This window comes from Takifugu flavidus, chromosome 8, assembly GCF_003711565.1.
Source record: "Takifugu flavidus isolate HTHZ2018 chromosome 8, ASM371156v2, whole genome shotgun sequence".
Lineage (NCBI taxonomy): Eukaryota > Metazoa > Chordata > Actinopteri > Tetraodontiformes > Tetraodontidae > Takifugu > Takifugu flavidus.
In genome coordinates, this window is record NC_079527.1 from 6,087,320 (window position 1) to 6,105,771 (window position 18,452).

At 44.3% G+C, this 18,452-nt stretch overlaps 1 protein-coding gene across 8 annotated transcripts in view; it reads right to left on the reverse strand.

The window, feature by feature from the left end:
• Window positions 1-18,452, reverse strand: part of prdm16 (PR domain containing 16) — a 144,332-nt gene that overhangs the window by 60,414 nt on the left and 65,466 nt on the right. For all 8 annotated transcript variants that reach the window (XM_057041987.1, XM_057041982.1, XM_057041989.1 and 5 more), the window contains exon 3: window positions 4,788-4,835. In XM_057041987.1, coding sequence (XP_056897967.1) covers window positions 4,788-4,835 — 48 coding nt within the window. The remainder of the gene's footprint in view (window positions 1-4,787; window positions 4,836-18,452) is intronic.

Genomic DNA, 18,452 nt, shown 5'->3' on the forward strand with positions numbered 1-18,452 from the left:
AGTTTCTGGACTTCTAGTTATTTTCTAGACTATTTCCAGATATAATGAAATCCTGCATTATGGCTGAGTGTTACTGCATCAGCGTCGTCTTTTAAAAGTAATCTTAAACCCCTCCTGCAGGATCATGACACATAATGAATGTTTAATCAGTGCGTGATTTAGGAGGATAAACAATGCACCTGTGGTGGCGTCTTTGAGTTATCAGGATGATGTAAAAGGAGTTCTGCGCTAATGTCAGTGATGAATCATATTGCACAGACCGGCCAGGGGCTGCTCTCATGTCTATTTTGCTACCGATCGCCGAGCAAACTTTTCCTTTTGGTATTCTTCAGCAGAGCTCATTTTCACTTCGCTGCACAGGACGCAAATGGTATGCTTTGAAAGATTATCCTGCCTTGGGATCCAAACATTCCCCAATATAGATTATTTCAACCATGTGAACTCAGCCTCTGCATATTTGAAAGTCTGGAAGGGACTACTCCCCATCCCTCTGTTACATACCACAAAAACAGAACATGGAAGCTCGGTTCAGAATACTTCCTCCCCCCGTCTGAACTGACACAGTACAGGATTTGGACCTGTATATTTGGGGGGGGGGTATGAAAGTGGTGATGCCTGTGTTACTGCATGGGTGGGGGGCAGGTTACGGAGCAAAATGAAAACATGTCATTCAAGAGCCATTAAAACGTAACCTTGCACGGCAGAAGAAAGGGACCCATATCATCATTTAGTCATCCCAGGGCAAGAGAGAAACCGCAAATATTATTGCTGTGCCTCCCCCCACCACACCTCATGCCCAATCTCACACACTCCTCTCTTTATGTCCCACTCGGATGACAGAGAAGATGGGATGATTGGAGCTGTGTTTGCTTACTGCCCGAGAGTGACAAGATGGTCTTTGGGAGTTTCCTGATCTCAAAATGGTTTGTATGTTTTTGTTAAAAAAGATGGGGGTGTAGTAGCTCATATCCAGCTGGGAGGGGTTTGACTGCTTGACTGTCCTGCTGAAGACTATTCTCAAAGCATTGGCCCAAGGATTACATGAAAGTTGTCACATGACGCCTTGAATATGTTTTCAAAATGATTTCAGGACTGTGATTTGAGAGTTGCTGTGGGGTTTGGGTACCACTCACACATGTCTCGATTCATGGCACACCCCCACTTTGCCCAGTTGCTCCTGATGGTGGCCCACAATCACATTACTCCATGTAGTGACCTCTTATTAATCCAATCGTTCATATTCAAATTCAAATTTTCGGTTTTGTTAACCTGTATTGCTGTCTCTGTTATCCCAATAGTGATGCTTGACTTAAAGTTTGAATCATGACTCTCTCTCTCTCTCAGTCTCTCTCTCTCTCCTACACACACTTGCACAGAGCCATGCCTGTAACCAGGGGGCATTTGTGACGTTCAGCATTATGAAAAATGACTTGCCCCCATAGCGCAATGGGGTGGCAGTGATTATAATATCCAGATAATCATTTCAAACAAATTATCATAATTATCAATCAATCATGAGCCTATTTAAGCAGGTGGAGGGATGGGGGAGTGTGGTCCTGTTGGCAGGGGGTAAACTATGGCCTGGGGGGGCTGGATCATTTTTGTGACCCATGAGCCTCCCTCTGTCCACATAATAGCCCTCATACATTTAGGGTCATTTAGCTAGTGTATTTAGAGACTCAATTCCCCAGCTTGATATTAGGAAAAAAAGATTTCACACACAACTGCACATAAATACACACCAATAGAGTCGCAGCCACAGCTGACCCCCATTTGGTTCCCCTGTCTTTCAACACGGAGTGGGAAAAATCCACTTATAGGTCAAAGTTCATTTCAACCCCTCTCGTTTTACCATTTACAGCTAACGCTGCATAAAACAACACACGTGCATACTCAGCATCTTGACTTCTACTGACAACTAAATAAACGCAAACACGCACTCCTCTGTGAAGACTTTTGACGCAGACAATCTTATTTTTCTGCAGAATAGCTGTTGCTGGGTTTAATGTGTTCATTCAGAGAAGCGTATCTCCACAGCGTATCTCTTCTTTTGGTAAATTCACTTTGAAAAGCGGCATGATTTGATCCAGTCTTAGTGGTGCTGAGAGGCAGATGAAGAGGGAAAAGAGAAAAAGATAGAAAAGCAGAGAGAGATAGATAGTAGCCTTCAGGCGGAGATGATCGTCTTGGGAAAAAAGCAATCAGTGCTCATTGATTTTCTCTGTTGCTTGAATGGAGGGTGTCTATCTGGAAGTCATTATCTGCCATCTGATCTGCTGGAGTGTTTACACGTCGGGATAGACAGCGGCGCTCCTCTGAAGACAAGGATTAACACACACAGGGGTGCACGCACCCACACACACACACACACATGCTACAAAATCTGAAACGAAGCACTACGCACCATTAACCTACCACACATGCAAACACACACATGGACTTGTGTGTGTGTGCAGGAGGTGAAGGAGAATATACATAAACAGGACCCAGACAGCCAAACAGAGAGGCAGCCCTGTTTTTTAATGGCCATATCAGAACAAACCAAACAATCCCTGATCCTATCGGCAATCGCCTCGATAGCCATCTAGAGCTCCAACAACACCACGCTGTCTGCCTGTGAGGCTGGGATGAAATGAGTGGAAGAAGATGGATGAAATCGACAGAAAGGGGATTCAGATAACACATCTTTTTATTTTCTGTCTGTGGCCGGGGTGTGAAGATGCAGATATGTGTAAGCCAATACGGCTGGATCCACATATAAGCAAAGGCAGGATATGAATCCCAGGCCTTAAATCTCATACACACAGATGAAGACACGCAAGCATAGGAGCCACACACATGCACGGCCGTAAGCTCAGTGCAGCTTTCTGTAAGTGGGCTTGCCAAGCTACAATAACATCTATGCTTCCCGTCTATCCCTCACTTTCACCCCGACTCGCCTTTAAACTCCGACTACCTGGAGCGAACCCGTGTTTAATGAATGTCTCCCTTTAATAAATAGCTACAGAAATTCTTCTACAAAATACCTTTTTTTTTTGGGGAAAAACTTGTGTATTGTGTATAAGAAGCTTTTGCTCCTCTCAGGGGGTTTAATGTTCACCTGCACAGTCTCTGGCCTGACGAGGCCTAAATCCAAACTAATGTAATCCACAACTCCAACTGTTCAAATGACTGTTCCGTTAGCCTTCAAACTCTTCTACCTGAAAGAGCTATATATAGTACGTCATCTATGTCATTTATTGATGCCGTCTACTCTATCAACTGAGTCAATCCTGTTGTGGCTTTTGCCTTCAATGAAAGTAATCAGCCAGTAAAAAGTCAATGTTAATGCATAATGGTGCAAACGCACACCTTTCGGCAGTTAACTAGTGATTCAGAAAGCTACAAGTCACTTAACTTTCTGCTTTAATCAAGGCTGTGATGGTAATAACATAGTGGAGAAGCCTGTGTGTGTGCGTGCGTGTGTGTTTGACTGCATGATGCGGATGAATGAGTCATGTCATAAGGACTGGCTCATACATAATTTCATTCATATTCATAACAGGCATGTGGTTTGCCTCCACCCGACGAGGTCCAACCGCAACTCGCACTCTGCATAATGAGATGTGGCCAGCGTGTGTTTTGTGCGTGTGTGTTTAGATGCTATGTACCGCAGGTAAGGGGACTGTCAGCCACTGTAAGCCAGTGTTTCCGCTTTACAAGTCCATCACAGCACGGGTGTGCACGCACTGCTGCAGTACAGCATGTGCGAGCGAGTGCAAGGTCCACTCTCATGTGGAAGGTGGTTAAGAAGTTTATAAAACCATCAAGGCTTTTTTTCTTTCTTTCTTTTTTTTTCACGATATTCGAACATGTGGGGAATGGCTCAAAACCACCTGCGGTCGACTTAAAATAAGCTCATTGACTAATGTAGGATTTCAAATCAACCGAGTAGCATGCCATTTGCATACCACCTGGTCATAGAGGGCACGGCGACAAGACCCTTGACCTGCAATGCAAATGTGGGAGATTTTGTTTTTCCAAGGGCCGAATTACTCATAATTGTAAATTAGTCCAAAGGAGATGTTAAGTGAACTACATCTGTCAAGCACATGAGGAAGCTCTTTATTTGCTTTCGCTTTGCTGTCATTAATAAACTGCTCTAGCTCCTCAGGACATGGACAGGATGCATAGATATTTGGATCACTAATGAGCTATTCTGCAGTGGTTTCAGATCAGTCTCTTTTGAGCCAATTATCATTCAGCAATCAGACTGTTGGTTTGCGGTGGAGCCCTTACAGCAGAGCTGCCCCACTTCACTGGTCCCCAGTAGGAATGCTGGGGCCATTGTTCTTTCATGGACCATTAGATGGACATGAACTCTCTCGCTGTCCTGTCTTGACCCGGCGACACTGGCCATAAAACCCGACTGCCCAGCCTCTTCAATAAATTTATCACCTCATAAAGTGGTCAATAACTGGTCAATGGGACGTATCTGTGTTTGTGTGCATGGCTGTGTTTGTGTGTGATCTTGTTCAGATGTCTGTTATGTTTAATTTTAGAAAAATAAATCAAAACATTCCATGCAAAAACTAAAAAAAACCCCACCTAAATGTAAAAACTGAAACAAGATGTTTTAATTATTTTGACTTTTTTGTGCAAGCTTTATATATAGAGTCATAAATCACATAATCATTAATAATTAGCTAATGCAGTCTGTTTAAGCTTAAAAATTCATTAAAATCAATGTGAGGATCCTTTTAAGTGTCCTATTTGTAAAAATCTCTAGAATGGCAGAACTGTCCTACCTTTTTGATGCAGCTGTCCGGGGAGGCTTCTTCACTGTCGTTCATCATCTGTTAAAAGACAAAAACAAACCAAACGGCATGTTTGTAGTCAAGCATTCCATAATGGGGTTATTAAAGCATTCAAAGAGAATATTGATCCGAGGCCATGTGCTGTAACTGTAATGATATGAGCCCAGGGTGTTCACAGTTCATCACACAAACCCTCTGGGCTACAAATGTGACCCTATAATAATGGATGCGGGGTCACCAAAGCACACATACGAACACACTTGCACACATAAGAAAACATAGCGCACACACAGACACGCACACACACACACACACACACACACACACACACACACACACACACAGTCTCTGATGAATGAAAGCCCCACAGATTTGACGTTGATTTTCAGCTTCAGCGTTGCAGGGAATTTTGCTGAGACTGCGCCTGTGTCTGCGAGTGTGGATGTGTATAATTAAGCCTTCGAGCAATATTTACTGGGGGCAGATGGGTGGTAGAATGCTCCCAGTGTCTGGCGGAGGAAATGAAGGAAGTGGGTAAATGATGAAGAGATGGGGCGAGGGCGCTGCAATGAGGAGGCATTTCAGATAGAATGGCAACCCAGAGTCTCGCCTCATCTTTCTCCCCCTCTCTGAAGCCCATTGATGGGGAATGACGATCAAAGAAGAGGTGAAGACTGTTTTCAGAACAGCTTTGGGTGGAGCTTGGGAGGGGGGTAGTGGTACTTTGACTGAGCTGAAGTGAATCGAGGCCTATAAAACTTCTTAAGCAAAGACACACGGCAAATCTGAGCCTCCCCTTTTTCCTGCTCGCTATCCTCCCCATCTGCCCTTTAACAGTAGGTGTCCTGTTTGAGCGTTGTGACAAGACTGGCTGCCTTTATATCAGACTGACATATTCAAGTTTGTGTTTTCCCAAACTGGTGCAGCCCACCGTGATTGGGAGAGAGACATTTATCAGCTGTGGTATCTCCCACCCAAAACTGTGGAGCTTTTCTCTGCACGTCGGCACACACAACGTCTTTTTATGCACCTCTCCACACAAGGACACACTTCACAAATCTTTGTGAGCTCCGAGTATGACCTCTGGTTTGCCTCAAGATGTCCGATGTGTGTCTGTCTATAACTCTGTGTCCTTGTTGCTAAAAGAGAACGGTTACCTGGAAACACAGTAGCACACAGAAGTGCCCTCTCGTCTTCTCTGGTCTCACTAAACAGCAAACCAGATGGGCCATATGTGCACGATGTACATGGTTTCCTACGCTAAACTGTCGAGGGATCTGTTTCTTGACCTCACCAAATGGGAACAATTACACCACAGATACTTACCAGAGTGTTCTCAGCCTACTTACGCATCATCTAAACCATTACAGAGGCATCCTGTTCCTGAAATCAGATTCAAAGAGTAAACACAGCATCCCACACAAGAGCTGCAGTTTCCCTCCTGGCCAAGATTCAGTTGTACATAATACCCACTGGTAATGGCAGCGTTCTCAGTTTAAACACATGTTAATCCAGTGGTGAGGATTAATTAAAGCAGGGTTTTCCAAACACCAGGCTGACCAAAGTTGGAGCTGGGAAATCCTGTGGCGAGCAGGAGCAGGCGAATGTGTCCTGCTGTGATCTTATTTTACTGAAAATATCTCAATTCATTGCGTATTACAGAAAGTGGATTAAAACTGCTGAATTGATTCTAAAAGCATCCAGAGGCAAGTTCAGCATCGGTGTTTGGTTCAGTAAAACATATTTCAGCAAAGAGAACCTACAAAGACGGTTGCTAACTTTAGAAAATGATCCTGACATTCCCAACATTGATTCATTTCATATTTCTTCCGCTATAGAGATATCAGCAAAAATCACAGTTCATGTCCGCTCCTGAGAACCTTAAACAGACATTTTTAAATAGAAAGGGTGAGTAATAATGTGAGAAGGAAGACTTCCCTTTCCTTGTAATGTCGACGAGCAGCTGCAACAATTTACCAAACCAACAGCTTGGCCGGGATGCCTAAAAGGCTCCCATGCATTAAACAACTATAGGGCACTTTCTGGACGCCAAGCCCCCCCCACCCCCACCCTCCGCTCCGCTCCGTTCAGCTACATGCAAAATGTAAATACGCTTGTGTATCACATTGTGCAAGCGTAACCTAAAACTGAGGACTACTACAACAGATGACATCCAAACACACATGGGTGGTTCTGCGGTTGCCGGGATGTGTGTCAGCCTCAGGTGGAGGAGGGGGTTTCTTACAAATCCACTCTTGGGTTCAGGAACTCAACGCTGGATAAAAAAATGCCAATTGTAAATCTTCCTGGCTTTGAATTCTGTGTAATTATAATCAAAATTGTTTGTCTGTTGAATACTTACCCAATAAGGTCTTTTGTTTTAGCATTTCTAGTGTTGAAAGAGAAGAGTTTGTACAGTATGGTGATGATAATCACCAACACAGAGCCAGGTGGGGATGCTCTTTCAACACTGGCATACTGTATGCACACACACACAAATGCACACACACAAACGCACATACATATGCGCACACACACACACGTGCGAGCACAGCCGACCACTCATACAACACAGATAAATGTGCACACAGAATATCCTCCCTGCAGGACCCTGCCAAGCAAATAAATAAGCTATTAATTAAGAGAGGAAAATGTGATTGGCCGCTGACTGGCGGAGCGATGATTTATTGCACGTGTCACCATCTTCTCAAAGTGACTCCTACCCCGGGTCGGTGAGACAGGTCTGCATAGAGCCTTGCCTATGTTGAGAGGGATAGATTTTCCACTACACTGGGACAGGTAAAATTGTTCTGTTGTTCTGTATCTAGGAGCCGAATGCTGACATGTCAGTATGTCTCAGGGAAAAGTCAAAACGCTGAAGCGGTGGTAATTTGAAAGCGCGTGCACGGCATGTCTGGCCGCCCAAACTCCTCGCTCTGGCCCGCGTGACTTCACACGTAAACAAATCCTGTCGTTGCGTGATGAAAGCGCAGCCACCTGCAGAATCTTACCACCAGAACACACGTTTGCTTCTCTCGCCATGCCTGCAGCATGCGTTCGCACATTCTGGCACCAGGAAAACAACGTTTCATAGCGTGGGTTTGTTACTGGACAAGTGGATTGTTTCATTGTTTGTTTAGGAATGATGGAGCAAAAATACATTTAATGTGCACAAACTGCACAAATGACATGCAGGTTTCGGTGGAGGGTTCAAAACGGATACTTATGCACACAGTAGTCGGCCGTTTCAACAATGAGAACCACCGAGTAATGCGGCCAAGGCAGCTCGAAGACCTTATAAAGCTTCATCATCATCAGGCACAAGGAGAAGAAGAGGGCCCCACTTGGAGGTTTGTGTTTTAGGAAAATGTTAGTATTCTGTTGCCAAAAACAATTTTCCTCAACTGTGGATAATATGAGGCAATACGGCAACACCGGCCAATGGATAGTTGTGGATGTCATAAAGCCGCAACTTTCCAAAAAGAACCAGCAGCAAACAAACCTCAGGGCTTTTTGAACCTGGGCTCTGACTGACAACCCATTGGTGGAAAGAGCCACACCAAGAAAGCCACAAATTGAAAGTTTTGCTACACATTTATTGGGAACTTATGCAACACCTTGGTGGCTGACAGCATTTCATTGTGCTGGCGGTGCTCCGGGTTGCATATTGATCCGTGAGACGTATAGATGGAGGAGGAAGTGGCCTTTCACTGTGAATAATAAACTGCTGTGCAAGTGCATTTGAGTCAGACATTAAGAAAAGAAAGAAAAATGAAAGCAAAGAGTCTCGTTTCTGTAGGGTTCGAAATAGGAACGCGCTGTCACATCAGGCATTAATAAATCTGTCTTCTAATAGGAACAACTGTGATCCGTGGACTTTACAAGTAATGAAAGAACAACAGTGGTCCAAAAAAGGAAGAAAAGGAAACTCCAAGTAATTTCATTTGTCTCTTGCTATCATTTAAGTTGATAACAAAGCATCTGTGCATCCCTGCCAAGATTTACAACCTCTGTCTGACTAAAGATAGTCTCTTAGCATCAAGTCACACTTGAGTCCTGTAAAAGGGTGCACAATTAGTCTGTTGTGGGATTGAGATAGTTGTCTAAAATCAAGAATCAGTGAAGTTTTCCTAGATTAAACTAGTGCAGAATGAAGGAAATTGTGTAGAACTATAGACAGTTCATCTGATAGATTTTGTTTATGACTTTGAATGCGGACTTGGCTTTAGCCATGGAAGACAGTCAACATTCTTCTCTCTTAGCTGATAACAAAGGAAATTTCAAAAGCCTAGTTTAGTCCTCCGTTCAACACAGGAAAATTACACAGCTCATTAGCGTCGCGAACAGCACTCGGAGCCAAAGGAATGCATCGATGCTTTTGTCTGGAAGAAAGAGAGGCAGACACTTATCACAGCATGCTATAGCTAACACTGCTATCCAGGCCTACATCCAGATGGGTCTGTGCAGGGTGCGGCCTGTGACGGCGCTGAGAGTTGCTGGTGAGATAGAGCGTTAGCGCACAAAGGTTAGATTTGGAGGGTAAACATACAGAACTATTGTGTGAGTCTGGAAAGTCACGGACACTTGTCAAACACAAACGGCTGATATTTACAGAACGAGCAATGACCCCGTCTGTCCTTTGTGTGATTTATGAGGTAAATGCCATTGTGAAATATCGCGGAAGGTTTTCATGCTGACTTATGACAGGTTTGTCTCATCATTCGAGTGTCCCGGTCCACAAGTCTCTGCATCAACATGTGGTGCCTTGCGTTCCGCACATAACACACAAGTGAGCAATTGAAGTGTTTGTATTCAGACTGTACATCTGACAGTTGTGGTGTTTGAAGTCATTCCTCTGTAAGGCATCAGTGATGTCAAGGTGAGGTCGCCAAACAAACCTTGAGAAAGGAGCCCACTTTCAAGAAAGGGGAGCGAGATGAGTGCAAAGCTAGGTGGAGGGAAGACGAAGAGGGCAGCATTCTGCAAATATAGTAAAAGGGTCATATTTTCATAGCGGCCTCACACGATCATCCATCACCAGATGTCCAAGGCCCCTTATCCTTTTAAGACCGTTGACTCCAAACTTGATTATCGACAAAACCATACAAATAAATTATCTGCTTGGCCTCCTATTTATTGATAAGTCATTTGGGCAGATGATCAGTAATAATCATAAGTGAATAAGGGCATGCCAATAGATCTCCCCCCTATGAGATGCAGTGACAGCCGCAGGCATGACTCCCAATAAATAACCCTACCTTGCGGCCTGTAAGAGGATTGCCTGCACGGCATCAGCAGCCTTTACGCCGCGCCTTTCAGATAATGATATATCACGTCCCCTCTCTTCATTCTGATAAAGGTGCAGGTTATCGATACATGGCAGCAGGAAGAAAAATAATATTGCCTCATTTCTAATGATCTCCTATTCTTCCCATGGCGTATTTCCTCATTGTGAGCAGGGGGTTAAGCGTGTAAGATTTAGGGTCCTGACTCCAGGGCATTCAGATCGAATCAAAGGTCACACCGTGGGTACTTTATTTCACATACCTCAGCTGAACAAAATGCCGATACAGCCTATAAAAAGTTTACATTCACACATGACATAAACCTCATCTTGGATCCTGCTTACGGCGTATGTTTCATATCTTGATGATTTAAATAAACAGCTGTGTTTGATGGGACGATGGACAACGAGGGAGTCAACTGCCTATCACTGCACCGAGTTATTAAAATATTTACCATTTGTGTATTTGAACATAAACAAGGGGGAGTTCTGCATCACAGCTCTTTGTAGCTGATGTCAGGGCAGGACAAGCTCTGAAAAGAAAAGCCTCCACACATAATAATGAAATAGAGGATTTGTTTTTCTTGTGCGTAATAGTTGGTCAGGTATCCCAAAGAAATCCTGTGGTTTTCTGTTGGGTTTTTTGTACACTATACACACAAACTGAGCTTGGGCACAGATCCAAATATAGAAACAAAAAGTCTCGAGTGATCTGGAGGCTGAGTGAGCGCGTATATGGTTTGGATCCCGGGACAAGCGAGGGCTTTCTTTTGGGCTCTGAGCATTTACACCGGGGTCAATCCCTACACGGGCTGACGATGATGCCCGAGAAGGCCTCTCCGTGCGCGGTGAGTGACTCAGTGATGAGATTTCTAGAGCACATAAATAAACATGGACTGGTCATGGATTTCCCGCACAGGAGTGTGAATGTGTTTTTGTTTTCATGCAGTAGGGTATTTTGGATCTGAAGTGAAGTATCAGACAGAGCACAAATTGTGCAGGAAGGACAGCAGAAGCTGCTGTGCAAACTATTAAACCGCTCCCACAGGTCCTTTATCCTCCTTTTATGTACAGTTCATCATTTGGTGGCTCCTAAATTTGTGAGTGATCTTTAATACACAGTGCTCAGGTGAAGAAGGAGACATCAAAGCAGGATGGGCTTTGCTTACCTATGAATTAAATAGCAAAGAACAATTTGACATAGGGAAGGTTTGGGGAATGTTGCACTTATCAGTGTGAAAAGAATCTGTCTTTCTCGACCAAACGATGATTTATTACACTAGGCAGCTTAAAGGGAGCTCCTTAGTTTTTCCTTCTTGTCTAAAACCAATAATCTCTCAAACAAAATTGCAGCAAGTTAAAGACAGGCCTGTCCTCAGAGCATTTGACTAAAAAGTGCATTTTCATGATCTGACTTGATGCGATGCCTTCACAAACTCTTTTCAAAAGGCTCCATTCAAGCATAATTATCAGAGAGCCAGGGCGCATACATGAAATAAATACCAACAAAAATAACGACAGTGTAATAGTTCTAATAGCCGCTATTAGCATGTGTATTATTTTGAGTGCGATGCAGAGATAAAATACAAAAAGCGTTTGTGTGTTCCAAATGAACTGTAACTGGTGCACAGTGGAAACATGGTGGAGCCAGAGCAGTTAGCATTACTGCCAAAAGATACTGTCTGGAGATACTGCGAAGATAATGTTGAACTAAAAATGCTTTCTTTTGCTCTGCTTTTGAGTGAAGAATACATTTTGTATAGGGTTTGTGCGTGGAGGAAAATAAATAAAACCTGTCTGCCAAATGCAAGTAATGGACCGTAAATCCCAAAGAGTGCTTATTTTTAATTTATGTTCTTGGGTTTGCTGAGTGCTGGAAAAAAAGAAAAATCCCATATCTTCCGCGTAATAGCACTAAACCTTCAACGGCAACAGAACTGAGATTGTCGTAGTAAATGGAATATTTTGAGACAGATTTGTTGAAAATGCCGACAACGCCCACGCGTGTCGTCCTCATGGACTCCCGCATTTGTTGGTGCACAGCAGCCTCTGTGGGACTATCCTGTGCCCAGTTTCACCTTCTCTTTGGTTCCAACCCTCCCAGACACTCTGCTCTGAAGAGATAGCAACATTTATCACGGAGAGAGCTGTCTCCAAGTCCACTGGATCAACCCATCAACCGCACAATAAATGTCAGGCTGTCATGATTTACGCAGCTAATGAAATTGATTAGAAGGCCACAGAACGCTGTAATCACATGATTCACTGCGTCCCCGTTGCACAACTTGCTTGGGAGTTGCACGTTTTACGGGATGAAATTGGCAAAACCGCAGTGCAGCCCAAACGTGTTTTGGGAGCTCTTGACATCCACCTCTTGGCGAGCTACAGTTACATTTTGAAGCTCGGATCGTCGGCCTTCGGGATTTGGCCTTGAGGTCTCTCTGATGAGCATATAATTGAGTGGAGATAATGAGACGGTCCCACCCCCTTGTACAAAGGCCGTTGTCCGTCAAAACTTGGAAGGCGTTGACGTGTTACTGACACTGATAATTTCAGGGACGTCTCGGACTTCAAAAGGCGACGGAGGACTGATGCAGTTAGCATCAGATAAAAGGGATGATACGATGCTGCTGGCTATCCCTGGGCACTGAAAGCTAAAGCTGCGTGGTGGACTTTGTGGTGTAAGACATTGCCAATCAGAATCTTAATATTGAACAGATCCAAAGTTCAGTCTCTGATATGGACTAATAACTGTCAAAAGCAGAGATAATAGTGTTGAGCATTACTACTTTTTCAAAGACAAAGCCCACTTTTATTAATGCTATTTAATAACAGTGTGGCTGACCTTGGGACATGTCACAAATGAGTTTATTAGCTGGTTTCTGTAAGGTGAAGGCCTTTGGAAAGCAGAGACTATAACTGCAATTAAGATTGACGTCCTAAAGCTTATCGAGTGCTCCCGTTATCAGAGAAAAAAGAGCAAAACTTCCGCGGGGATGATTGAGCTACGACTCGCAGAGTGTCACCGGTCTGTATCGCTGGCATCATCAGTTGTTTAATGTTATTACCTATTATCTGGTGTGACAAACGCCAGTTTTATTAATTTAATCTGGAGCTGTCTTCTCCCTCTCAACAACAACATAGGAACCGCCAGGATGCTTCGCTTTGGTCTCTGAACCCAGTTTATAGCTATCTGTCTGTCTGGCCAGTCCTTGGGATGATGACAGATGACTTTATTGGGGGGAGTTGCATAGTCACAATTTGCAGCGGGGACTTTCCATTAGTCATGTAAGTAGAGCAATCAGAATAGAAAATGTTTGTGAACACCCTGTCTTGACCCTCTTTGTGGTCAAGGTGTTTTTTTTGTACGGTATCTTTGAGTGCAGGGAATGCGAGCGATCCGTCGCCCACACTTCAGTCTGATTCAGTGACGAGAAGAGAAAAATGATAAACACAACGCAGAGAAGAAGTGGATTTTAATGTCTCCCAATTTTCTCTGCGGTTTGTAACAGATGACTGAGGAAGAGGGCTGCTGGACAAAGGAGAAGGGGGTGCTCGGGGAAGCTTGGTAAGAAGAAACTTATCTGTCCTTGGGCTGTAGGACAGAACACACTGTCGGCTTTCTTCAGCGCCTCATTCCTGCCGTTAAGGAACGATGACACACTCCTCCAGGCCCACATTAATCTTTAACAGCGTGATTTCTAAAATAACATCGGCGTGTTCCCTGTGGCATGAGGGGAAAAAGAGAGACAGACAGACAGAGACGGGGCCCAGCAGGGCCTTCTGAGCTCGTTCGGGGTTTTTTCCCCCTTTCTTCTCTTCCCTCCGCGCTGTTAACATCAGAGCGCAGGGTAAGGGGTTCAAAACCCAAGAATGAACCACAGTGTGAAGAGGGGAGAAGAGGCTCACAGCAGGGGAGCGCATGGTGGCATTGAGCGAAGCCGGAGTGGATTGGGTGCAACGTCGTCAGATGTTAAAAGCCCTTGACCTCACTTTACTCACCCCGACGGTGGCAGCTCCAGTGGCTCCCTCGCAGCACACATTACTGTTGTTAACAGTGTTATCACAGGGCTGCCCTGGGCGAGATAAAGACTGCAGCTAAGTGAATGAGGGACAGGCTGCAGACACATAGACAGAGAGGGGAGTGTCAGTCTGCCTGCCTCTGGTTAATGACAGCAGATAGTAGCTGAAACAACAGTTGGTGGAGAACTGTGTGTGTTTAACAGAAAGCTGGGAAAGGGAACATGGGAGAAGTGGGACTGTGCCACTAATGTTGTTTGGGTTTTGGGGAGGCAGACAGGAATCACTTTTTTTAATGCTCTCTCTGGGAAACGGTCCAGCGACCCTCGCACAGCTTGATAGCACCGCAGTTTCGAGGCTCCCCATCGCGATAAGCTTCAGCAAAGGGGACTCGTAAGACCCAAAAGAAAAAAATACGATTCTGGCAAATAACAGCAATAAAAACCATTATGTTAGGAGACAACTGAGTTCATTTCACTCTCTGTCTCTCAACACTGTCGAGATGTGATATCTTGTTGCAGCTGCAGTTTTGAAGCGATGCGGAGAGTTTGTCCGCTATGACGCATTAAAAAAAAAAAAAGGCAACATCGTGGCAGAAGATTTCTGTCTTGTTTCTACAAATCACCAATGTCAGTCTCAGAAGAGTGAGTTAAAACAGCCAGGAAAATCACATCCAGATGTAGCGGAACCGATCCTGGCAACTCGCAGACGTGAGGATGAACTCTGGCAAAGTTAAAGTTAACGAAAAATGTCTCTCTAATTTACTAAATTCTTAGAATCTCCATTTGTGTAGTTTAATGATCTGCATAGGAAAAAAGAAGATGAAAAAGAGCCATTTTTTCTTTTATACTATGTATAACATACATATATTAATCGCCTTCAACAAGAAAGAAAAGAAAAGAAAGAAGCAGGATGGGGAAATGGAGTATACAGAAGATGAGGAAAAGGCTAACATGTATCTTTGCTTGTCTTAAATAGCCCCCTAAGGAGGGGAGCGCTGCTTTGACTCCTTGGCACAGCGGACAATGTGGGTGTTGTGTGCAGGATCTGGCTGGATATACACTAACAGATGAGTCAATCTGGGGCCACTGCTGAACCACCGCCTGTCCTGCTGCTCCACTGCTTCACCGAGACCATCTTCATTCATTTTTTCAAGTGCTCCCCTTTCATAGTGGTTTTATTTAACATTCATTTTTTCCCCCTCCTATGTATTGTCTAAATGAGATGATCATGTTGGATGAACTCGCCACCAGAAAGAGAGAAAGAGGGAGAGGGAAACCGGTCCTTTTCATGGTGCTGACAGCCAGCAGATTGAGACATCAGGCGCCTGCTCGCCGTGTTAAATTAGCCATTCTTCTCAGAGGCTAATTGGAAATCTAAATGTTTTGTAGAGGGAAAGAAGAGCTGTGAAGGAATGCGCTCTGCTCGAGTGCCCGGGAGTGGAAAATTAGATTACTGTCATTTTTTTATAGAGTTTTTTTTAAAAATGAGCTTTTATTTAATGCAATTAAAGATAGATTTTCTTTGATTGTCATTATCTGGAGGGGGATTTCAAATAATATTTCCTGAAAACAGATTTGGGAATGCAGCAAGCGGTGTTTATCAAGAACCCACCGCAGACATGAAACCCTTCACACTTTTAATGAGCGTACACACAAAGCTCTGATTTACATTTCCATGCATAATGACCCAGCCACACACGCACAAAAACATTAATTACAGTGTCTCCATCTGCATAATTGAGAATAAAATATGAACCAAAAAAATGCCACTAAAACTAATTGGCTAATTCATCACAGAATCTTGTTGGTAAATGTTCTTCCCTGCTTGGGCAGGTTCGGAAAAATTGAAACAATTTGCATAAAGTTGAGGTTTAGGCCTGTCGGTGAATAAAATCAAAGGCAGTGCTATTAAAATAATGTAGCGTTTCTTAATGTAATATTGGTGTAATTAGGAGCTGACACAAACTGCATGAATGGTGACTTTTTTAAAATCCTGAAATGAATTAATTTCTGTGCTTTATTAACTAAAACAAACCTCATGAGACAGAGGAAAGTGTTTTAGGGAGGTGTGATAAAACATCTAGAGGTCTGGGAAAAATATATTTTTTTTGTTTCCAATTACACATTTTCTTTTAATCTCTACTCAGGAGCTTTTATAAATTAATTGTACATTATCCATTCACAGGCTGCATCAAATTTCACCTGTGAAATCTTCATGACATGAAGAACATGTGTGAATCTTCCCAATATTTCCAGTAAAATGTTATTGAAGCTGCAAAATGTGGGTTATTTTTAGCCACTCTTTCTTGACATGGTCACGTTTGCGCCACATTTGTATTGAATCAAACGAAATGAAACCAGGTCTTGATGTGATAATGGGATGAAAAAGAGCTTTAAAGTTGTATGGATGGAGACTTTAATGTATAAAATCTTTAGATTATCTTGGCAGGTCAAAACAGTGTGACTTTTTTTTCCTTTGGAGACTCCTGTGACGGCTGGCTCGTGCAGAGTTATGGGCGGCGCTCCCTGTTGCTGGGGGTGAGTTTGAGGTGCTGGGAAAAAGGGCTGTGTATTCACGGCAAATGGAGCCTTGTGAGTAACCGTGGAGAGAGCGTTTCTTAACTGATGAGTCCAGAAACGACTTCCCAGGTCCCCTCTGCAACAGGAAGACACACACCGCTAAAGACCTATTGCCATCCTAAGAGCAGACCACAGAAGGCCATTGAATGGCTTCGCTTTAGCCTCGGCCGCGAAAACAAATCTAAACACCGTCAATTGAGGTTCGCCTTATTCTCCTTAATTGGCAGCAGCAGGTTTTTGCTCCTCTTTCTTCTCCGTTCAATATGAATAAATGTGACAAGCTTCTGATCCCTGCTTTTCAGCCTCTGACTGTTTATTTATCTATTTCAACTACACCCGAGGGAACAAAGGAATGCAGAATGGTCACTGACAGCCATGTCGAATATCTCTTTCTGCCAAATCTGGCCGTTTTCTCTCAGCGCTGTCACTTGATGTCTTTATGTGAGGCTGAGAGTTCGCCACTGTGAAAGGGGCGAGGGCGCGCTGAGTGAGTGACCCCCGCAGGAGGGGAGTACTAAAAGTAAAAAAGAGAGCAAAAGCAAAGGAAGGATGAACCCGAGGGCGGGAGGAAAGTGCAAGGGGGGAGAGGGGGGCACCCCTGCCGGGTCCCAGGCATCTTGGCTGGCAGTCCCCATCTTGGCTTCAGACGTCTTTTGTCAAAGAGGGGAAAAGAGGGTCTCTTCTTCACTTGGACATGGGAGAATAGATGTTTTGTCAGTCGGGGAGGGGGTGTTAGCTGGGGAGAATGGAGGGATGCTGAAAAGAGGAATAAAGCCAAGGACCCATCTTCACAAGGGATGGGGTGGTGGGGGTGCGGGGTGGGCAGCCCTTTGGGACTGGGCAGATGTTGAAACGAGGATGATTTATTAGCCTTAGTGTCCTTGGTGGCACTTGGCCACCATCCCAGTTTGAGGAGTGAGACGGAGAGTCACTGAAAGTAAGAGACATGAGGGGACTGGATGAGGGGGGGTGGCTATGTATCAGAGACATCTTAATACCTTCTTTGGGCATGGGGCGCTTCTTGCTCTACGACCGTCATGGTATTTTTGTCCAATTCTCTTGCAGAAAAATAACTTGGTCGGGAGTCATCTGCATCACTGAACTGGACCAGCATTACCCCCCTCCCCCTCCCTTGCCACCCCCCCTCTCGACAAACCCAAACACACTGACCGTGTGTACTGCACTTGCTGCTCCTTCACCATCCATCTCCTGCTCATACAAAACAACTAATTACCAAATTAACATTCACAACAGACCCTGGACTCCTTTCACCGCTCTGGGCAAAGACGCACTGAAACTTGCCAGAGAAACAAGCGCAAAGGAGAAAATATTCTATGGGCGCAAGTGGCTGTGTGTGTCAGACACATTTCGCTTGTGTGTGTTTATGCGTGTGTGTTCAGGCGTGTTCTGTTCCTAAAAACATTTAAGGAGCTTCCATGTGTCTCTAGCAGCTGCGGGCCCCTGTAGATTAGTCTCTTCGCTGTAATTATGAGCTGTCACATGTTTGAAGTCACTCGGTGTCACCCTCTAATGCCACCCATGGGCACTGTGTGGGAAAGTGTGTGTGAGCATGTGTGTGTGTCAGAAGTTACTGAGGCACATTCCTCTGTGCCACCCAAAAGCACCACAGCACATCTTGATTTAACCCAAACTGCCCTTTTCGCGAACAAAAACACACTCTCTCCTGAACTTGACCTCCATTTTTTCTTTCTGCTTGTTATAGGTTTCCTCTTGTTTTTAACTCCACTTCCCTTTGTCCTCACAGCCACA